At 41.3% G+C, this 23,987-nt stretch overlaps 1 protein-coding gene across 2 annotated transcripts in view; it reads right to left on the reverse strand.

Annotated features, from left to right (window-relative positions):
• Window positions 1-23,987, reverse strand: part of LOC140718851 (uncharacterized) — a 79,180-nt gene that overhangs the window by 36,442 nt on the left and 18,751 nt on the right. For both annotated transcript variants that reach the window (XM_073033086.1, XM_073033076.1), the window contains 4 exons: window positions 21,851-22,168; window positions 14,784-15,050; window positions 3,890-4,003; window positions 2,692-2,793 (listed from right to left, as the gene is read on the reverse strand). In XM_073033086.1, the coding sequence (XP_072889187.1) occupies window positions 2,692-2,793; window positions 3,890-4,003; window positions 14,784-15,050; window positions 21,851-22,168 (801 nt within the window). The remainder of the gene's footprint in view (window positions 1-2,691; window positions 2,794-3,889; window positions 4,004-14,783; window positions 15,051-21,850; window positions 22,169-23,987) is intronic.

A 23,987-nucleotide genomic window follows, 5' to 3' on the forward strand; every position in this document is an offset into this window, starting at 1 on the left:
GGTGGTGGACTTTAGGAGATCTAGGCCTCATATGGAGCCAGTGATCATTAATGGAGAATGTGTGGAGCAGGTTAAGACCTACAAGTATCTGGGAGTACAGTTAGACGAGAAGCTAGACTGGACTGCCAACACAGATGCCTTGTGCAGGAAGGCACAGAGACGACTGTACTTCCTTAGAAGGTTGGCGTCATTCAATGTCTGTAGTGAGATGCTGAAGATGTTCTATAGGTCAGTTGTGGAGAGCGCCCTCTTCTTTGTAGTGGCATGTTGGGGAGGCAGCATTAAGAAGAGGGACGCCTCACGTCTTAATAAGCTGGTAAGGAAGGCGGGCTCTGTCGTGGGCAAAGTACTGGAGAGTTTAACATCGGTAGCTGAGCGAAGGGCGCTGAGTAGGCTACGGTCAATTATGGAAAACCCTGAACATCCTCTACATAGCACCATCCAGAGACAGAGAAGCAGTTTCAGCGACAGGTTACTATTGATGCAATGCTCCTCAGACAGGATGAAGAGGTCAATACTCCCCAATGCCATTAGGCTTTACAATTCAACCGCCAGGACTTAAGAACTTTTTTTTTTAAAGCTATTATTAATGCTTTTTGAGTTAGTGATTTAGATGCATATCATATTTTTACTGAGTTAAGTATTGTATGTAATTAGTTTTTGATACAACAAGTGTATGGGACATTGGAAAAAAGGTTGAATTTCCCCATAGGGATGAATAAAGTATCTATCTATCTATCTATCTATCTATCTATCTATCTATCTATCTATCTATCTTTCAAGGACTTTTGAAGAGTTCAAGGATGTTTGCTATGTCACCAAAGTTTCTACATATATATCGTGGAGAACATTCCAACTGGTATGGGGGTGGATCAAAGCAAGCTGCAGGGAGTTGTAAACTTAGTCAGCTCCATCATGGGAACTAATCTCCATATTATCCAGGACATCTTCAAGTAGCGGTGCCTCAAAAAGGTGGCGTCCATCATTAAGGACCCCACCACCCAGGTAATGCCTTGTTCTCATTGCTACCACCAGGAAGGAGGTACAGAAGCATGAAGGCACATGCTCAGTAATTCAGCAACAGTTTCTTCCCCTCTACCATCCACTTTCTGAACAGACATTGAACCCATGAACACTACAGCACTACTTTTTAAAAATTCTATTTTTGCACTACTTTAACTATTTTATTTATTAGTCAAGATGAGAACCAGTTATTTCCCCCAGCCATTATATACTAAATTTCTGGCCGCATCGTATTCAAACTGTCACAGGTTAAACTGTTCTGTGCCTTTCGATATTTAATATTAATGCACTTCGCTTCTTATTTATCTGTGATTAATCTGTAGATTTTATCCTCCCCTTCACAAGTAACCAAGTGTTGTGTTTTACACCCTAGCTCAAAGAAACATTTCTTTTCTATACATTATATGCTGTTAAATGCCAATAAACTTCACCTGACTAATATATTATACATTCACACACTGTAATTTATAGGTATTTTCTATTATTATGTATTGAATTGTATTACTGCCACAAAGTTGACAAATTTCATGACACAGGCTGGTGATATTAAATCTGATTCTGATGCTCTCAGTATTATTAATTTATTTATTTATTTATTTATTCATTTGTTTATTTTTTTTATATTTGGCCAGTTTGTCTTCAGTGCACATTGGTTGTTTGTCAGTGTTTGTGTGTATCATTGATTTCATTAATTCTATTGCATTCGCTGTTCTACTAATAATGCCTGCATGAAAATGAATCTCAGTAGTAAATGGTGGCATATAAGTATGTTGATAATAAGTTTACTTTGAATTTTCACTTGAAATTAATTCAGTGTTAGTTGTTTCCACATTCAAAAATACTTCTTCAGCAGGAAAGAAGTGAAAAGAACTGTATAAACCACATTATTCCTTCATGGTTAACTGTTGGTTATCACCACCTCTTTCAGCTGTAATTAAAGAGCATATACAAGATAGTAAAGTAACCCAAATCCCTGTATAAGTGCTATGAAACATGATCTGATGCAAACACTCCTGAAGGAGATATGAAACCAACTGAAACCATTGCCAAGGGAGCACATTTAAATCAGGAAAGAGAGGGTATGACAAAGGAATTACGTGGTTCAATGTTATGGCAACCAAGGAAAATCCTGTAATGTAACAGTTACAAATAGAAAGTGCAGGATTTTGACCACACTTATCTTCAAAGTAAACTTATTGTCAAAGTGTGTATGTGTCGTATTCTTGTTGGGATTCACAGTAGAACAAAGAAATACAATGGAATCAATGAAAAATTATGCAGAAAGAACGACAAATGGAAAAAGCCATAAGAATTGATACGTAGATGGATATATTGAGGGCATGAGTTGGGGAGTACTTGAAAGTGAAACCAAAGGTTGTGGAATCAGTTTACTGTTGAAGTGAGTGAAGTTGTCTGTGCTGGTTCAGGAACCCGGTGGTTGATGGGTAATGACTGTACCTGACCCAAGGCTCCTGCACCTCCTTCCCAACGGTTGAGAGAGAAGAGAGCATGGCCTGGACGGTGGGGGTTCTTGATGACGGATGCTGCCTACTTGTGGCAGGACTCCTTGTAGATGTGCTCCTATACTAAATGCTCACTATACTATTCTACCTACGAGATTATATAAAAAGTTATCAGCTAAGAGAGAAACAGATGCACATACTGTACCTGCAGTTGCTCCCCAGCACAAAATAGCAGCGAAGAGAACGATGAGCGAAAGTGCTCCGGCACAAAGGGGAAATAGCAGCATCAATCTCTGCAAGTGAAGAGCTGGAAAAAACAAGCATTCCATTTCAACATTACACCTAGGATCATACAACGTTAGCATTCAGAAATTGCTCAGTTATCTGGTCCTGTCTACTTTTTAATTGAAAAGCAACATGTTCAACTCTCCCCCATAGACTTTGTCTACGCTTCCCACTGCCTAGTAAGACAGCCAGCATAATTAAGGAGCCATTCTCGCTCCTCCCTCCCCCATTGGGCAGAAGATACAAAAGCCTGAAAGCACGAACCAGGCACGAGGACAGCTTCTACTTGCTTGCAATAAAACTATTGAATTTTTCACTGGTACATTAAAATGGACTCTTGACTTCACAGTCTACCTCGTTATGATCTTGCAGCTTATTGTTCATCTGTGCTGCAATTTCTTTATAGCTGTTACACTTTATTCTGCATCTGTTACCATTTTACCTTGTGCCACCCTCAATGTACTCTGTAATGATTCAATCTGTATGAACACTGTACCTCATTAATAATAAACCAATTCTGATCGAGAAATTCAAATTGAGAGCCATTTTCAGTTTATTCTTATAAACTTTTTCTATTGATCTAATGCCACTTGAAAGCTGTGATCAAATCTGGTTCTAGCCAGAGGATGAATCTGTGGAATTCATTGCCACAGACTGTTGTGGAGGCCAAGTCTTTGGGTATATTTAAAGCAAAAGTTAATAATTTCTTGATTGGTAAGGGTGTCAAAGGTTACAGAGAGAAGGCAGGAGAATGGGTTTGATGGGGGAAACAATTCATTCATGAATGAATGGCGGAGAAGACATGATGGGCTGAATGGCCCAATTCTACTCCTATGTCTTATGGTCTTAAGCAGGGGTTTCCAACCTGGGGTCCATGGACACCACCCGCCCCTCGGTTAATGGTAGGGGCTCATGGCAAAAAAAGGCTGGGAACCCCTGGTCTTAAGGTCCACAGCCTTTGCAAACACAGATCATCCACACACTCAAACTATTGCTTCACACCCAAAGACAAGAATTTAAGATCATTTGGATGTCATAAACCAATTTATACAGGGCTCAATGTTTAAGATGTAATACATTTAAAAATTTCAACAGTACAAATAACAAAGTCCTCTTACTTATTGTGTCTTTTTCATGCAAACATAAATTTATTATGCCGATGAGGACAGCAACTCCAAAAATTAGTGCTACAATGGACAGATTCAAGGTAGAGAGTTGCAGAGTTGATAAACCTGAAAGAGTGAATATTAAACATTTTAGTTCAAAACAACATTGCAAATTGCTACAGGAATGTGTTTCTCTCAAAACCACAACTATGAACACTCAGAGTAGAAAGGGCAAAAGGGCGATCTCAGGGAAGTATATGATGACATATATGTACTTTGATAATAAATTTACTACTTGGATTTACTGAAAGTAATTAAAATTGTGAGGAATTTTGATGAAAGGATGGGGTCTGCAACTAGTGGATACAAATTTAAGGTAAACCATGGGGAAAAAAATCACAGAGCAGACTTGTTTAAGCTGTGAGTTCTTCTGATCCAAAATTCAATACCTGAAAGGATGGTGAAAGCAGATTGGATGATAAGGAAAGAATGAAGTTGTCAAAGAGCTCTATCAGTATGTTGTACTGAATGTCATGTCCAATATAAAGATAAATGCCAACACAATGCACAGAACAATAAAAATATTTATGATCTGGATGATTTGGTGGTAAATTGGATTAGTAAGTATGCAGATGATACTAAGATAGGTGGCGTTGTGGATAATGAAGTAGGTTCTCAAAGCTTGCAGGGAAATTTAGGCCAGTTAGAAGAGTGGGCTAAAAGATGGCAGATGGAGTTTAATGCTGATAAGTGTGAGGTGCTACATTTTGGTAGGAATAATCTAAATAGGACATACATGGTAAATGGCAGGGCATTGAAGAATGCAGTAGAACAGAGTGATCTAGGAATAATGGTGCATAGTTCCCTGAAGGTGGAATCTCATGTGGACAGGGTGGTGAAGAAAGCTTTTGATATGCTGGCCTTTATAAATCAGAGCATTGAGTATAGGAGTTGGGATGTAATGTTAAAATTGCATTGGTGAGGCCAAATTTGCAGTATTGTGTACAGTTCTGGTCACCGAATTATAGGAAAGATATCAACAAGATAGAAAAAGTACAGAGGAGATTTACTAGAATGTTACCTGGGTTTCAGCACCTAAGTTACAGAGAAAGGTTGAACAAGTTAGGTCTTTGTTCTTTGGAGCATAGAAGGTTGAGGGGGGGGGGGGGCTTGATAGAGGTATTTAAAATTATGAGGGGAATAGATAGAGTTGACGTGGATAGGCTTTTTCCATTGAGAGTAGGAGAGATACAAACAAGAGGACATGAGTTGAGAGTTGGGGGCAAAAGTTTAGGGGTAACACAATGGGAAGCTTCTTTACTCACAGAGTGGTAGCTGTATGGAATGAGCTTCCAGTAGAAGTGGTAGAGGCAGGTTCAATATTGTCATTTAAAAAAAAATTGGATAGGTATATGGACAGGAAGGGAATGGAAGGTTATGGGCTGAGTGCAGGTTGGTGGGACTATAGACGATAGACAATAAGTGCAGAAGTAGGCCATTCGGCCCTTCAAGCCAGCACTGCCATTGAATGTGATCATGGCTGATCATCCACAATCAGTACCCCATTCCTGCCTTCTCCCCATATCCCTTGACTAAGTTGACAGTAGGAATATTTGTTCCTACTTCAGCAGGAAAATCACCATGTAAAATGCTGAGATTCATTTTTTGTGGGCATACACAGTAAATCCAAGAAAGATAATAGGTATATGGACAGAAAAGAAATGGAGGGTTATGGGCTGAGAGCAGGTCTGTGGGACTAGGTGAGAGTAAGCGTTCGGCACGGACTAGAAGGTACTAGATGGCCTGTTTCCGTGCTGTAATTGTTGTATGGTTTATATGGTTTTGCACAAACATTTTTTTTTTTTTTTTTTTTTTAAACTTTTTTTATTGTTTTCAAATAGTTACAAAATAAAAGTGTATGAGAAAAAAAAATGTTACCCAGCCCCCCTCCCCTTAACCCCTCCCCCCTAACATCCCTAAAAAAAAAGAAAGAGAAAAAAAAAAAGGAATGCCTGGATATTGGAAGATCCCCACACGCTCCACGGAGTTCGTAATAACTTTGGTGTATGCATTTATTTCTTTCCCCAAGTAACCAATTATTTCATCTTCGGAGCACCTATATATTTAATCCTGTCTTTTGTAAATAAGGGCGCCAAATTTTCAAAAATGTTTCATATTTATCTCTTAAATTGTAAGTGATTTTTTCAAGTGGAATACAGCCATAAATTTCGTTCTTCCAACGATCTATACTTAGATATGTATCCGATTTCCAAGTCACTGCAATAGCTTTTTTGGCTACTGCCAATGCAATTTTTATAAATTCTTTCTGATATTTATTCAATCTGGATATCGGTTTTATCCCTTCAATATTACCTAGTAAAAGTAATGTTGGGTTGTGTGGAAGTTGTATTCCAATGATTTGTTCCAGTAAAACTCTTAAATTTGTCCAAAAAGGTTGAATTTTGGAGCAAGACCAAGTAGAATGTAAAAAAGTACCAATTTCTTGGTTACATCGAAAACACTGATCAGATAGATTTGGGTTTAATTTGTTTATTTTTTGTGGTGTAATATATAGTTGATGTAAAAAATTGTATTGCACTAATCTTAATCGAACGTTTATTGTATTTGTCATACTCTCAAGACATAGTCTTGACCAGTTTTTTTCTTCAATTTTGATATTCAAATCACTTTCCCATTTTTGTCTTGACTTATGGACTCCTTGTTTAATTGCCTGTTTTTGAATCAAATTATACATACAAGAGATAAATTTTTTAATCTTTCCTTTTTGAATTAAAGTTTCTATTTCATTGGGTTTCGGTAGTAACATTGTTTGACCTAGCTTTTCTCTTAAGTAAGCCCTTAGTTGAAAGTAACAAAAAAGAGTGTTGTTTGATACTTTATATTTATTCTTTAATTGATCAAATGACATTAATATACCTCCTTCAAAACAATCTCCTATATATCTAATCCCTTTTTGAAACCAATTATATAAAAGTTGATTATCCATTGTAAAAGGAATAAGTCTATTTTGGATTAAAGATCTCTTTGCTAATAAGGATTTCTTTGTCTCATCGTCAACATTTATCTTATTCCATAAATCAATCAAATGTTTTAATATAGGAGATTCTTTCTTTTCCCGTATCCATTTAGATTCCCATTTATATATAAAGTCTTCTGGTATGTTTTCTCCTATTTTATCTAGTTCTATTCTGATCCACGCCGGTTTGTCTTTCTCAAAAAAGGATGCAATAAATCTAAGTTGATTTGCTTTATAATAATTCTTAAAATTTGGAAGTTGTAACCCTCCTAGCTCAAATTTCCATGTCAATTTTTCCAACGATATTCTTGACATCTTACCTTTCCAAAGAAACTTCCTCACATATTTATTCAGCTCTTGAAAAAACTTCTGGGGTAATTGTATTGGTAGTGATTGAAATAAGTATTGTAATCTAGGGAATATATTCATTTTTATGGTATTTACTCTACCTACTAATGTTATTGGTAATACCATCCATTTATCAAGATCTTCTTGAATTTTTTTCAATAGTGGTAAATAATTTAATTTGTATATGTTTTTTATATCATTATCGACTCTTATACCTAAATATTTTATACCATTTGCCGGCCATCTAAACTGGGTTATTGATCGACATTGATTATAGTCTCCTTTAGTAAGAGGTAAAATTTCACTTTTGTCCCAGTTTATTTTGTAACCTGATACTTTCCCATATTCTTCTAATCTATAGGATAATTTACGCAACGATTGCAATGGGTTTGTTAGATAAAGTAGAACATCATCAGCAAATAAGTTGATCTTGTATTCTTCTTGGTTAACTCTAAAACCCTTAATATCTGGGTCCATTCTGATCAGTTCAGCTAATGGCTCTATCGCCAACACAAATAAAGCAGGTGATAATGGAGCACAAACATTTTCAACAAATTTTCCTACCGAAGCTGAAAAGTTCCAACAAAAGCTTCACTAGATGACAGTAAGCATTTGGCACAGACTGGAAGGGCCGCAATGACCTGTTTCTGTGTTGTCATGGTTATATGCTTATTTCAACACCATCTGAAATGACTCACTGGGAATTTCCTCATACTTATCAAGCACATGATCTAGCATCAAGCAGGGGTGTGTTATGGGGAAGACAAAAGCATCTGGTCTTCAGTCAGTTTGAAGTTCAAATGCCATTTATTGTGGAATTATATCCAGAATTTGTCACCTCAAGTATTCACAACAACGTAGAAAACAGAGGAGCGGATCAGCGGCTGCAACTGTCTCCACCACTAAAATAAGCACCTTATCTTATCTCAAACCCTTGTCCTGATAAGGGAGCTTGGCCTGAAACTCCCATTTCCGTTCCTGACCTGCTGAGTTCCTCAAGTTTCTGTATTTTACTTCAGACACACTTCTGTCGCATTAACATCAATGTCAAAAGTTCAAAATAAATTTATTATCACAGTGCATACCTGTCACCATGTAAAACGCTGAGATTCATTTTCTTGTGGGCATACACAGTAAATCCAAGAAAGGTAATAGGTATATGGACAGAAAAGGAATAGAAGGTTATGGACTGAGTGCAGTTCGGTGGGACTAAATGACAGTACATGTTTGGCACGGACTAGAAGGACTGAGATGGCGTGTTTCCGTGCTGTAATTGTTGTATGGTTGATGCACCATCAATAACTCTCTCTGAGACATGAAGGCGAGATATCGGCTTTTATTGACTGGAAGAAAGAACAAGCAGTAGTTGACCACCATACTACATCCTGGAGACTGAGGGCCGGGCTCAGGCCTGAATCGCCTTTATACCGGGGTCTGTGGGAGGCAGCATCGATAGGGAGAAGCGCTGTTGATGTTTCGCACCGAGAACCTTCATCAGGAGGAAGGGTCTCGGCCCGAAACGTCAACAGCGCTTCTCCCTATCGATGCTGCCTGGCCTGCTGTGTTCTACCAGCATTTTGTGTGTGTTGTTTGAATTCCCAGCATCTACAGATTTCCTCGTGTTTGCTCATTATATGGTTTATATGGTTTTGCACAAAAACATTTGCAACAAGTTTTTGTACAAACCATATTCCACAAAAGTAGCATTAAGACTTGGCTAAATAAGTATGACATTAGTCACGCCATGCTCAACCTTTTGATTCCTGACCTTGTCTGAGGGCTTAACAACATCTGTCTCCATAACTTCTCCACTATCTGTTCTGGCAGTCTGGTTCCCATCACCCTGTAACTCTAGTTTAGCCACACACCCCCCCCCCCCCCCCACTCCCTGTGCTGAATTAGTAAACCTTCTTGTTTAGATATTAATCCCACTCACATTCAAGTGTAAGCTGTCTCTACTGTACAGTTCCCACCTTCCCTGGGCGAGAGTCCAATGTAGATGAAGCTTTCAACCTATTCCAAGACTCAGCCCTCAGAAATATATTTTGTGGGATGAAATTTTCATTACCAACATCAGGCCTTTTGTTGGGATCCTTTGATGCTAATTTTATCGTGAACTCGATTTCAGAAAGGATACTTTTATCAGCAGTTCCCAGTGTTCTCAGCTGAACTTAACGCTTGGAGGTATGTGAAAACAATGGGAAGATTTCCACACTAGCAAGTTATGTGAAAGATGCACATTCTCTAAAATACTAACTTAAAAATGTGATTTTCTTCTCAGAGTAACACACACTAAATTCTGGAGCAATTCAGCAGGACAAGCCACATCTAGGAAAAGGAATAGAGTCAATATTTGAGAATGACACCCTTCGTCAGGATGCTGCCTGAGCTGCTGAGTTGCTCCAGCATTTTGTGTGGATTTTCGGCATCGGCAGAATCTCTTGGGTCTATGATTTTCTATCCACTTTTCCACCCTGTGTAGAATAACATAGAACATAGAAATTCACGGCACGTTACAGGCCCTTTGGCCCACATTGTTGTGCCGACCATACAACCTACTCTAGAAACTGCCTAGAATTTCCCTAGCGCATAGCCCTCTATTTTACTAAGCTCCAGTATCTATCCAAGAGGTTCTGAAAAGACCCTGTTGAATCCGCTTCCACCACCACTGCTGGAAGTTCATTCCACGCACCCACCACTCTCCGTGTGAAAAACTTACCCCTGACATCCCCTCGGTACCTATTTCCAAGCTCCTTAAAATTATGCTTCCTCATGTTAGCCATTTAAGCCCTGGGAAAAAGCCTCTGGCTATCCACATGATCAATGCCCCTCATCGTCTTATACACCTCTTATCAGGTCACCCCTCATCCCCCGTCTCCAAGGAGAAAAGGCCAAGCAAACTCAACTTTTTCTCATAAGGTACGCCCTCCAATCCAGGCAACATCCTTGTAAATCTCCTCTACGCTCTCTCTCTTTGATCGAGGCACAACTGCACAAGCATGTGGACGTTAGTGAGTTAGAACAGCGAAAAGAGTTTTAAATGAAGACAACTTTATAGAGCGGGTGCTCGAATAGAGGGACACAGAGTAGGAGGGTTTTGGCTCAACAGGGCTTAGGCGGTAACAGGTCGAGGCGAGGTAGGATACCTGTGAAGAATAGGAATAGGAAGAATATCTGTGAGGCCGGTGTTCTGTACTGGGTGTCAGATGTGGGATGTCTGGGAGACTCCCAGCACCCCAGATGGCGACATCTGCGCCAACTGCGTCAAGCTGCAGCTCTTTAGGGACTGCATTTGGGAACTGGAGATACAGCTCGATGACCTTCATCTGCTCAGGGAGAGTGAGGAGCTGACAGATAGGAGCTACAGGCAGGTAGTCACACCGGTGCCTTGGGACACAGATAAGTGGGTTATAGTCAGGAGAGGGAAGGGCAAGAGTCAGATACTAGAGAGTACCCCAGTAGCTGACCCCTTAACCCTAAGTACTCCTGTTTGAGTACTGTTGGGGATGGCCTATCTGGGGGGAGCAACAGTGGCTGTGCCTCTGGCGCAGAGTCTGGCCCTGTGGCTCAGAAGGGTAGGGAAAGGAAGAGGATGGCAGCAGTGATAGGGGACTCTATAGTTAGGGGGTCAGATAAGCGAATCTGTGACGCAGGAAAGAAACACCGATGGTAGTTTGCCTCCCAGGTGCCAGGATCCGGGATGTTTCTGATCGTGTCCATGATATCCTGAAGTGGGAAGGAGAACAGCCCTTCATGGCACATATTGGTAGGAAAAGGGAGGAGGTCCTGAAAACAGACTACAGGGAGTTAGAAAGGAAGTTGAGAAGCAGGACCTGAAAGGTAGTAATCTCAGGATTACTGCCTGTGCCACGTACAGTGAGTATAGGAATAGGATCAGGTGGAGGATAAATGCATGGCTGAGGGATTGGAGCAGGGGGCAGGGATTCAGGTTTCTGAATCACTGAGACCTCTTTTGGGGTAGGCGAGACCTGTACAGAAAGGACAGGTGCACTTGAATCCAAGGGGGACCAATATCCTGGAAGGGAGGTTTGTTAAGGTTATTGGGGAGAGTTTAAACTAGAATTGCTGGGGGGGGGGGTGTGAACTGAACTGAAGAGATGGAGGAATGGTCGGTTGGCTTACAAATAGAGGAAGTTTGGAGACAGTGCGAGAGGGAGGATAGGCAGGTGATAGAGAAGGGATGTGCTCAGACCAATGGTTTGAGATGTGTCTATTTAATGCATTATGACCAAAGCAGATAAGCTTAGAGCATGGACCAGTATTCAGAGGTTTGTTGTTGTGGCCATTACAGAGAGTTAGAAGGCAGGAATGGTTTCTTGGAGTGCCAGGCTATAGATGTTTCAGAGAGGACAGGGAGGAAGGCAAGAGAGGTGGGGTCGTGGCTCTGTTGATCAGAGATAATGCATGGCTGCAGAGAAGGAGGAAGTCATGGCGGGATTGTCTACTGAGTCTCTGTGGGTGGAACAGGAAAGGGTCAATAACTCTACTGGGTGTTTTTTATAGACCACCCAATAATAAAAGTAATATCGAGGAACAGATAGGGAGACTGATTCTGAAAGGTGTAATAATAACAAGGTAATGGTGGTGGGAAAATTTAATTTCCCAAATATTGATTGGCATGTCCCTTGAGCAAGGGGATTAGATGGGATAGAGTTTGTTAGGTGTGTTCAGGAAGGTTTCTTGACACAATATGTAGATAAACCTACAAGAGGAGAGGCTGACTTGATCTGATATTGGGAAATGATCCTGGCCAGGTGTCAGATCTCTCAGTGAGAGAGCATTTTGGAGATAGTAATCACAATTCTATCTCCTTTACGATAGCATTGGAGAGGGATAGGAACAGACAGGAAAGCACTTAACTGGAGTAAGGGGAAACATGAGGCTATCAGGCAGGAACTTGGAAGCATAAATTGGGAATAGATGTTCTCAGGGAAATGTACATAAGAAATGTGACAAATGTTCAGGGGATATTTGCGTGGAGTTCTGTATAGGTATGTTCCAATGAGACAGGGAAAGGATGGTAGGGTACAGGAACTATGGTGTACAAAGGCTTTTCAAAATCTAGTCAAGAAGAAAAGAAAGGATTACAAAAGGTTCAAAAACTAGGTAATAATAGAGATTGAGAAGATTATAAGGCCAGCAGGAATAAGCTTAAGAATTAAATTAGGAGAGCCAGCAGGGGCCATGAGAAGGCCTTGGTGGACAGAATTAAGGAAAACCCCAATGCATTCTACAAGTATGCGAAGAGAAAGAGGGTAAGACATGAGAGAATAGGACCAATAAAGTGTGACAGTGGAGATGTGTGTATGGAACCGGAGGAGGTAGCAGAGCTACTTAATAAATACTTTGCATCAGTATTCACTACAGAAAAAGATCTTGGTGATTGTAGGGATGTCTTACAGCAGACTGAAAAGCCTGAGCATATAGATATTAAGAACGAGGATGTGCTGGAGCTTTTGAAAAGCATCACGTTGGATAGGTCACTGGAACCGGATGAGATGTTCAGGCTACGGTGGGAGGTGAGGAAGGAGATTGCTGAGCCTCTGGTGATGATCTTTGCATCATCAATGGGGAAGGGAGAGGTTCCGGAGGATTGGAAGGTTGTGGATGTTGTTCCCTTATTCAAGAAAGGGAGTAGGGATAGCCCAGGAAATTATAGACCAGTGAGTCTTACTTCAGTGGTTGGTAAGCTGATAGAAAACATCTTGAGAGGCAGGGTTTATGAACATTTGGAAAGGTATAATATGTTTAGGAATAGTCAGCATGGCCTTTGTCACGGGCGGGTTGTGCCTTACGAGCCTGATTGAATTTTTTAAGGATGTGACTAAACACATTGATGAAGGAAGCGCAGTAGATGTAGTGTATATGGATTTCAGCAAGGCATTTGATAAGGTACCCCATGCAAGGCTTATTGAGAAAGTAAGGAGGCATGGGATCCAATGGGACATTGCTTTGTAGATCCAGAACTGGCTTGCCCACAGAAGGAAAAGAGTGGTTGTAGATGGGTCGTATTCTGCTTCGAGGTCGGTGACCAGTGGTGTGCCTCAGGGATCTGTTCTTAGTCCCCTTCATGATTTTTATAAGTGACCAGGATGAGAAAGTGGAGGGATGAGTCAGTAAATTTGCTGATGATACAAATGTTGGGGGTGTTGTGGATAGTGTGGAGGGCTGTCAGAGTTTACAGTGGGACATCGATATGATACAAATCTGGACTGAGAAGTGGCAGATGGAGTTCAACCCAGATAAGTGTGAGGTGGTCATTTTAGTAGGTCAAATATGATGGCAGAATTTAGTATTGATGGTAAGACTCTTGGCAGTGTGGAGGATCAGAAGGAACTTGGAGTCTGAGTCCATAGGACACTCAAACTGCTGTGCAGGATGACTCTGTAGTAAAGAAGGTATACGGTGCATTGGCCTTCATCAACCATGGGATTGAGTTTAAAGGCCAAAAGGTAGTGTTACAGCTATAATGAACCCTGGTCAGACCCCACTTGGAGTACTGTGCTCATTTCTGGTCGCCTCACTACAGGAAGGATGTCGAAGCCATCGAAAGGGTGCAGAGGAGATATACATGGATGTTGCCTGGATTAGGGAGCATGCCTTATAAGAATAGGTTGAGTGAACTCAGCCTTTTCTCCTTGGAGCGACGGAGGATGAAAAGAGACCTTATAGAGGTGTATAAGATGATGAGAGGCATTGATCGCGTGGATAGTCAGAGGCTTTTTCCCAGGGCTGAAATGACTAACATGAGAAGGCACAGTTTTAAGGTGCTTGGAAGTAGGTACAGAGGAATTGCAAGTTATTTTTACACAGAGGGTGGTGAGTGTGTGGAATGAGCTTCTGGTGATGGTGGTAGAGGTGGATATAATAGGGTCTTTTAAGAGACTCCTGGATAGGTACATGGAGCTTAGAATAGAATAGGGCTATGTGTAACCCTAGCTAATTTCTAAAGTAAGTGCATTTTGGCACAGCATTGTATTGTGTGCCTCTATTGTGCTGTAGGTTTTCTATGTTTCTATAGTATCTACAAAAAGTAATGTATACTCTGAAAGTGGACAAAACCAAATCTTTTTAAAAATTTATTTTCATTAATTTCGGGATAGAGAAAGGAACAGGCAGTCTAAATGCCTGATAATCGGCTCCAGCCAGCAACCCACCTATTTAACAGTAGCCTCATTACAAGACTGTTTAGTGACCAATTAACCTACAAACTGGTATGTCTTTGAGCACCTAGAGGAAATCTATGTGTCACGTGACAACTTTGAAAGTCCTTACAGACGGCGCCGGAACTGAACTCCAGGCTCTGATGACCTGAGCTTTAAGAGTGTCATGCTAACCACTACTCTGGCGCCTCATTTCTTCTCAACAGGAACTTCAAGGCAACTTTGGGGAACTCCCATGTAAGTGTCTGTGACAACACACAGTGTATTCTTGAATTTCTTTTGAGTCCAGTGGAAAGGTATATGGATTGATTTTCAACAAGAAATAGATTTCACTCACCGTAAACATAAAGCTGGTAAGAGTTGTTCACTTTGCTCACTGCGTTTTCCATTACGCAGGAGTATATCCCGCAGTCCGATTTCTCGGCTTGAGAAATCAGTAACGTGCAATTGTCTTCCATGAATTGGTACTGGCCATTGGTTATCACTTCATTATCTTTCATCCAGAGAACGGAATGTGGAATTCCCACAGATGTTTGGCAAACCAGTGCAATGTCGGTGTCCACAGAGGTAGAATTACTGCTTATGAAAGGTTCTGACAGTCGTTCTGATAATTAACGAAAATAAATAGTCTGAGTATTAAGGCCACATTATGGTTTTGTACCACAGGGCTTATCCGTGAAAAACTGGGTTATTTATCCAAGCTTTATATTCAGGATTGCTTAATGTTTTTTCCAGTACGCAAGCGTAAAGGAGAACAAAATAATAGTTCTCCAGCTCTGATGTAGCATGCAAAAACACAATAAAGAGCACAATAATTAAAAAAAACACAAGAAATATAAATACACAAGATAGCTTGTACAGATTGATCGATTTTATGTACATGAAGTGACTAGGCACAGGATTGTCTGTACAAAGTTGACTCTGACAGGAAATGATAAAGTAGTGGTGGAGGGGTGGGTTAGTGGGTAGAGGTGTTGATCAGCCTTACTGCTTGGGGAAAGTAACTGTTTTTTGAGTCTGGTTGTCCTGAAGTGGATATTATGTCGACTCCTCCCTGATTGGACAGAACTTTGTTTTTCCCTCCACGTATGTTACTTGGTCTGCTCGATACCGCTACGATTATCAAGATTGCATTTTTCTCTTGACTGCCTTCGTTCACCTCTTAAATCAACAGATCAACTGTAAATGACAACATTTCTGTTACACGGACAGCCTTGGTTGGAACCCTGTCCCTCCTTTCTCTGTTCTCAGTCTCTATATGATCTCCAGGTGTACTGCGTTGTGACCTTTCACCTCACTGTCTCCCTGCCCTGCACTTTCGCTATGACTGTAGCACTTTAGTCGGCACTCTATTATTTTTAGATGTGCAACTGCTCAGCCCGGGACTGCAAGAGTTTGCACAGGCATCAACGTTATCACAGAAACCTCCTCTCCATGGACTGGCTATACTTCTCACTGCCTGATAAAGCAGCCGGCATAACCCAAGACCCACCCACCCCAGGAATTCTCTCTTCTGCACCCTCCCTTCAGCCAGAAGATAAAAAAAAGCCTTAAAGCACATACCAACAGGATCCAGGACAGCTTCTACCACACTTATAAGACAATCGAATAATTTACTTTTACAATAAGATGAACTATTGACCTCACTGTGCATCTCATTATGACCTTGCACCTGATTGTCTACCTGCACTCCACAGCCTCTAAAATTGTAACATTCTGTTCTGCACTGTTATGGTTTTACCCTGGGCTACCTCGATGCAATGTTGTAAAGAATCGGTTTGTAGGAATGGTATGCAAGGCAGGTTTTCAATGTGTCTTGGTATATGCGGCAAAAACATGCCAATGTTCCACTTTTATCAGGAGCACTTGATAGCTTTGGGCCTGTACTCACTGGAGTTCAGAAGTATGAGGGGAGGATCTCATTGAAACCTACTGAATGTTGAAGGTCCTCAGTAGAGTGGATGTGCAGCAGATGTTTCCTATGATGGGAGAGCTTAAGACCAAAGAACACAGCCTCAGAATAGAGGGACGTCGATTTAGAACGAAAATAAGGAGGAATTTATGGCAACTATGGAGGTCAAGTCATTGGGTAGATTAAAGGCAGAGATTGATGGATTCTTGAATCGTCAGGGCCTGAAGGATTACGGGGAGAAGGCAGGAGATTGGGGCTGAGAGGGAAATGGATCAGCCATGATGAAATGGCAGAGCAGACTCAATGTGCAAAATGGCCTAATTCTGCTCCATTATCTTCTGGTCTTTCCCAATACGTTTTTTCCCATTTTTCCAGTCTGAAATACTACTGACAAAAGATTTTAACTTCGCCTCTTGCTTCACAGATGCTGCCCAACCTGCAGATCCACATACAAATTACTTTTGTTATTGTCTATGTGCTTTGTAACAGTTTTATCTGTGTGAGACTGCATCCAGTAAACATTAACCATTGACATGAATATCTATAGTCTATAATAACTTGTTCTGGGACTCCAATAATATCTTATCCCATTGGACATTAAGGAATCAAAGAATTTTCCCTTCATAATACATAGGCAGGGAATGTGCTTCTTTTGGGCTTTGTAGTGTTAGGATACTGTATGTTGAAAAAGGGCCATATTTATGATGAATTTCCTCAAGTAATTGGAGAAAATATGGACCTATCAGAATATATCAGACACTCTGATAGGGATTATAGGCTATTGTATATTTTAAGCAAGATTCCTTTGACATGTCTGTGGAGGAGTATTTAGACCATAAGATCACAAGGCATAGGAGTAGAATTAGGTCATTTGGCCCACTGAGTCTGCTCCACCATTTCATCATAGTTCATTTATTATCCCTCTCAACCTCCTTCTCTCTATGACACCCTGACTAATCAAGAACCTATTAACCTCCATTTTAAACATACCCAGTGACTTCACCTCCAAACCCATCTGTGGCAATGAATTCCATAGATTCACTACACTCTAGCTAATAAAATTCCTCCTTATCTCTGTTGGAAAGGGGGGGTCCTTGTATTCTTAGGCTTTGCCCTCTGGTCCTAACTCTAGGAAATACCCTCTACATGCCCACTCCATCTAGGCCTTTCAATATTCGATAAGTTTCAATGAGATTCCCCCCTCGTTCTTCTAAACTTCAGTCAGTACAGACACAGAGCCATCAAACACTCCTCATAAGTTAACTCTTTCATTCCCAGATTCGTTCTCTCCACATCCTCCGGACCCTCTCCAATGCCAGCGCACCATTTCTTAGATAAGGGGTCCAAACCTGCTCACAGTACTCAAAGTGTGGTCTGGCGTTAGCATCGCATCCTTGTTCATATGTTCTAGTCCTCTTGAAACGAATGCTAACATCACATTTGCCTTCTCTACCACCTACCCAAACTTCAAGTTAACTTTTAGGGAATTCTGCACGAGGTTTCCTAGGTCCCTTTGCACCTCTGATTTCTGAATTTTCTCCCTGTTTATAAAATAGTCTATGCCATTGTTCCTTCTAACAAAGTGCATGACCAAATACTTCACAATACTCTATTCCATCTGCCACTTTGTTGTCCATTCTCACAATCTAAGTCCTTGTACAGACGCCCTGCTTTCTCAACACTAACTGCCCCTCCACCTCCCTTTGTATTGTCTGCAAACTTCTCACCGAACCATTAATTCTGTCATCCAAGGTATTAATACATAATGTACATAGAAGCATTTTCAGCACAGACCCCTGTGGAACACCATTGGTCACCGGCAGCCAATCAGAAAAGGTTCGCTTTGTTCCCCATCTGCCTCCTGGAAATCAGTCAAGCTTCTAGCCAGGCTAGTATCATTCCTGTAATACCATGGGCTCTTTTCTTATTCAGCAGTCTTTTGTTCAGCACCTTGTCAAACAGCATCTGAAAATCCAACATCCACTGGCTCTACATTGTCCTTACAGAGTTCCAAGAGCTTTGACAGGCAAGATTTCCTCTTGAGGAAATCACGCTGACTTTGACTTATTTTATCCTGTGCCGCTAAGTACCTTGACACCTCATCCTTAGTAATACATCCTTTCAACTACTTAAGTCAGGGATAACTGACCTATAAACTGTATCCTGCAGATGCTGGAAATTCAAGCAACACACAAAATGCTGGAGGAACTCAGCAGGACAGTCAGCCTTTCAGGCTGAGGCCTTCGGCAGGATTCTTATAACTGGTCTATAATTTCCTTTCTTCTGCCTTCTCCCATCTTGAAGTGTAGAGTGCCATTTGCAAATTTCCAGTCCTCTGGAACCATTCTAGAATCTTGCTATTCTTGAAAGATTCCATAATCTCTTCAGCCACCTCTTTCAAAACCCTGGGGTGTAATCCATATGGTCTCGGTGACTCATTTACCTTTAGACTTTTCAGTTTCTCAAGCACCTTCGCCTAAGGAATAGTAATGTTAGGGTTAACCTATGAGGAACGTTTGACCGCTCTTGGACTGTACTCCTTGGAGTTTAGAAGAATGAGGGGGACCTCATAGAAACATTTGGAATGTTGAAAGGCATGGAGAGAGTGGATGTGGCAAAGATGTTTCTCATGGTGGGGGAGTCTAGTACGAGAGGACATGATCTGAGGATTGCAGGGCGCCCATTCAGAACAGAGATGAGAAAAAAAATTTTAGCCAGAGGGTGGTGAATCTATGGAATTTGTTGCCACGGGTGGCAGTGGAGGCCAAGTCATTGGGTGTATTTAAGGCAGAGATTGATAGGTGTCTGAGTAGTCACGGCATTAAAGGTTATGGTGAGAAGGCGGGGGAATGGGACTAAATGGGAGAATGGATCAGCTCATGATAAAATGGCGGAGCAGAGTCGATGGGCTGAATGGCAGGCTCGATGGACCAAATGGCCGACTTCTGCTCCTTTGTCTTATGTCTTATGTCTTAAAATACTTGATACTCTCAAATTTCTGCCATACTGCTGGTGTTTTCCACAGTGAACACTAATGCAAACTGCTTATTAAGTTAATCTGCCATTTCTTTGTTCCCTAATGCTACCTCTCCATTGTAAATTCCAGCTGACTAATATCCTCTCTTGTCTCTTTTTTATGCTTTATTTCTCTTTAAAAAACTTTGATATTATTGGCCAGTTTAACTTCATAATTCATCGTTTCTCTCAATATTGCTTTTTAGTTGCTTTCTGTTGGTTTTTAAAAACTTCCCAGTTCTCAACTTCCCATTGATGCTTGCTCTATTCCATTCCATTTGTTTGCTTTTATGCCATCTTTGACTTCCCTTGGGCAAGATCGCATGTGTTTCAATGACAAACAAGAGAAAAATCTACAGATGTAGAAAATCCAATCAACACACACAAAATGCTGAAGGAACTCAGCAGGCTAGGCAGCATCTCTGGCCCGAAACGTCAGCTGTATTCTTCTCCATAGATGCTGCCAGGCCTGCTGAGTTCCTCCAGCATTTTGTGTGTGTTCCATACGTGTTTCTAAGTGTTTGCATGTGTCCATATAAATCCCATGCTTCCACTGTTTCTGAAGGTTTTTTCTAGTGTTATGTACCCGTGACACGTGACAGTGGTGTACTTGTCATGTGACAGGTGTTGAAGCTATACTGGACTTGAGGTAATGGTCTTGTGATGGTGGAGTGACGTCATTTTCCCGCCAGTAGAGATCATGTGACAGGTTTTTTTTACAGGGTATAAAAGGAGGACCCCTCCCTGTGAGGAGGGGCAGTTCGTGGCTGGATTTGCCATGTTGACTTCATGTCACTGCGTAATTTAGTGTTATGATGCAGTTTAGTTGAAAGATGGAGTTTTATTTAATGCCTAAAGTTTAAAAGGTCATTGCCAGCAGTTTCTTTATAATACTGCTAGTTGAGAATCAGTGGAGAGTGAAGATCGGAGTTCGGGAGTTAAAAGATCGAGGAAAGTCGATTTCGACGGTGAAACAGGTTCGACCTTGTTTGATCCTCATTTGGAAGGAATTCGTTGACTGTCCCCGTGTTAATCCCTGCGAATAGCAGAAAGGATTGGGAACAGTTTTGTAAAGGAAAGGTCAGTGCCTTTAAGCTGTTTCATTTTCCATCTTCGTAAATTCTCCGTGGGAAAAGTATAGTTCGACTGGGAATCGCAACGACACGACGTGAAGGAGAATTTAAATCGTCTTTAAAAAGTCTCTCCTTAAATGGACTGTAAGCATTTTGAACTTTTGCAACACTACTTTGAAGAACTGTTTTTGCATTATTGCTTTAAGAACTGTTTAAGCTGCCACACAGCAGCTGATTTCCGGTTACGACCGTGATTTGTTTACTTTTGGGGGTTTGTTTTTCAGTGTTTAATAAACGTTTTGTTTGTTATCAATACCCTGCCTCACTCATATATTTATTGTTGCTGAGTCCGTAACACTAGTTACATTAGTGCTGTTATTTACTGAAAAATACTTTACTTGTAAATTGTATCTGTCACTCAACAGCATTTTCTGTCTTCTGGTCTGTATTCCCTTCAAATTTCACAATGTAGTTTTGTGTCATCTGCAAATCTGGAAACAATACCCCTTTCACCTATGTCAAATTCATTGATGCACCAAAATCTGAGAGATATACATCGTGAAGAGCCATAGGAGAGGTGTGGGACCAGTGGCGGAGAAGGAGTGCAGGGCAGGATGTGGCATTGGTGCAGCACACCTGGCAAGGTAATTTGATTCCAAGCAATTGGTTTATTGAATCTTCATTAGGTACACCAGCTCGTTATTGCAAGTATCTAATCGGCCAATCGTGTGGCAGCTACTCAATGCATAAAAGTATTCAGACGTGGTCAAGAGCTTCCGTTGTTGTTCAGACCTAACATCAGAATGGGGGAAAAGTAATGACCAAGGGTCTCGGCCCGAAACGTCGACAGCGCTTCTCACTATAGATGCTGCCTGGCCTGCTGTGTTCCACCAGCATTTTGTGTGTGTTGTTGTCTTTTAAGTGATGTCGGCTGTGGAATTATTGTTGGTGCCAGTGGGGTGGTTTGAAAATGTCAGAAATTGCTGACCCCCCGAGATTTTCCACGCACAACAGTCTCTAAAGTTTACAAAAACTGAAAAAAAAATCCAGTGGGTGGCAGTTCTGTGGGCAAAAGTAATGAGAGGTTGGAGGAGAATGGTCATACTGTGTCATGCTGACAGGAAGGCAACAGTAACTCAGATAACCATGCATTACAGAAGTGGTGTATGGAGGGGTATTTCTGACCTGCACGTCGATTCTTGGAAGTCCATGAACATACACTCAGTGGCCACAAATATTAGGTACAGCATTTCTGATTAATATTAAAGACACATTATAAATGCAAGTTTTTCTTCTTTAAAGCACATTGACTGTGAAGAATGGAATAGTAGGCTTGCCATCTTTCAATACAGTACAAGAAACTCGAGTTGAAACAACACAATAATATATAGACTCTGCACTCACCAATGACATTCAGTTTTATGACTTTGCTGCTGTTGGCTTCTAAATTGATGGTAATTCTGTAGAGTCCCTCATCATGACTCACAATATTTTTCAGAAGCAGTGATCCATTGGAATGGGAGAAGGTGCATCGGTTCCTGTATGGGATGGTGAAGCTGGCGTTTTTTGATTTACCATAATAATCTAGAATCCGTGTCTCTCCAAACACCCACCGAATATGCTGTACGTTTTTAATTTCTTCATTGTTGAAACCAGGCAATAAAATGGAGAAGCCAATAGCACCAAAGAGTTCCTGGTTCACCTTCCACGTTTCCTGGTGTCCTGGTGGCCAAGAAAAGAAGTGATCACTCAGGAGGCACAGACATTTCCAGGTAGAAGCACTGGGCAGATTCCAGTTCTCCTGTTATTGCGCTGAAGAGATTGAAGAGGCATTTCCCAAGAGTGGGGCTGATTGTTGTGAAAATGCTCAGATGATTGGGGAGATGAGCGGGGGGGGGGGGGGGTTACCTGTAATACTGGGTGACTGAGTATCCAGTCAAAATTGCTTTCTTATTGAAAGTGGAAAAACAAGAGAAGGTGACGTGGGAAGTATTTACCAGACGTTAGAGGAATTTCTCATTTGACTCTATTTCTCACCATCACTGGATGAGTAACACAGACACAAAATGCAGGTAGAACTCAACAGCCCAGGCACCAACTCTGAAGCATAGTCAACGTTTCAGTCCAAGGCCCTTCATCTGATAAAGGCCCTTCAGCCTGTTTTTCTTTCCAGAGATGTGACCTGTGCTGCTGAGAACTTCCAGAATTTTCAGCTTCTGTTGACAAAGCAGAAGGCACAGAAAAGTGAGTAAGTGAAGGGACTGGCTATCTGAAAGATGTCACCCGATGAATCATGGTTCGGTGGTGCCAACTTGACTGGACGCCCCAGCAACTGCATTTTCCAAAGGTCTGAGATTTCCAGCAAACGTAGTACAGGAGTAACAGGAGATATTTTCATTCAGTGAAGGATATTGCAATTGAGAATGGCTGACCGGAGAGTGAAATGGGGGATTCAATTGTAAATGTCAATGTGAAGTTGATAAAAAAAAGAACACAGAGCTGGATAAAAAGTGCAGTACAATGGGACTCAGTGGATGGCTCTCAGTAGGCAGAGTAACAATACAGTTGGGCTGACGATCCTGTTACTAAGCTGTAGTGCTCTACGACTCTAAACCATAGGGCAATGGCCCTGAATGGTCTACTTCTGTGTTGCAGAATTCTGAATACTCAGCACAAGTTAAAATAGCCAGAGCACTCATGAAATTGGTAAACAAACCAGAAGCAGAACTGGAGATGAAGAAACTTTTCAGAATAACTTTTGTATTTTACTATCCCTATGGTACTTTCTGGAAAGGTAGTTTACAGGGTCAGTAGCATCCACAATGATTTTTCCTGCCCATCTTTTTCATCCTGGACACATACAGGGCCTGCAGAAATGGTAGACTGCAGCCTATAGCCTTTTCTGCAGATCTGACAGAAAATACTAAAGCAGTATTAGCAACATAACTTCCCTTCCAATTTGCAGCCATGACACCAGGATGCCCTCTGCAAATTAGATTTCCGGTTCCCTATTCCTAACTGGCCCCCCTGTACTCAAGATGTGCAGTGCCTTTATGCCTCCACTCCAGATCCAGAGGATTCGCTTCTTCCCATAGAACCATGGAGTATTACAGCACAGAAACAGGCCTTTTGGCCCTTCTTGGCTGTGCTGAAACATTTTTCTGGCTAGTCCCACTGACCTGCACCTGGCCCATATCCCTCCATACACCTCTCATCCATGTACCTGTCCAAGTTTTTCTTAAATGTTAAAAGTGGGCCCGCATTTACCACTTCATCTGGCAGCTCATTCCACACTCCCAACACTCTCTGAGTGAAGAAGCCCCCCCCCCCCAATGTTTCCTTTAAACTTTTCCCCCTTCACCCTGAACCCATGTCCTCTGATTTTTTTTCTCCCCTAGCCTCAGTGGAAAAAGCCTGCTTGCATTCACTCTATCTATACCCATCATAATTTTATATACCTCTATCCAATCTCCCCTCATTCTTCTATGCTCCAGGGAATAAAGTCCTAACCTATTCAGCCTTTCTCTGTAACTCAGTTTCT

This window comes from Hemitrygon akajei, chromosome 2 (genome assembly GCF_048418815.1).
Source record: "Hemitrygon akajei chromosome 2, sHemAka1.3, whole genome shotgun sequence".
Taxonomy (NCBI): domain Eukaryota; kingdom Metazoa; phylum Chordata; class Chondrichthyes; order Myliobatiformes; family Dasyatidae; genus Hemitrygon; species Hemitrygon akajei.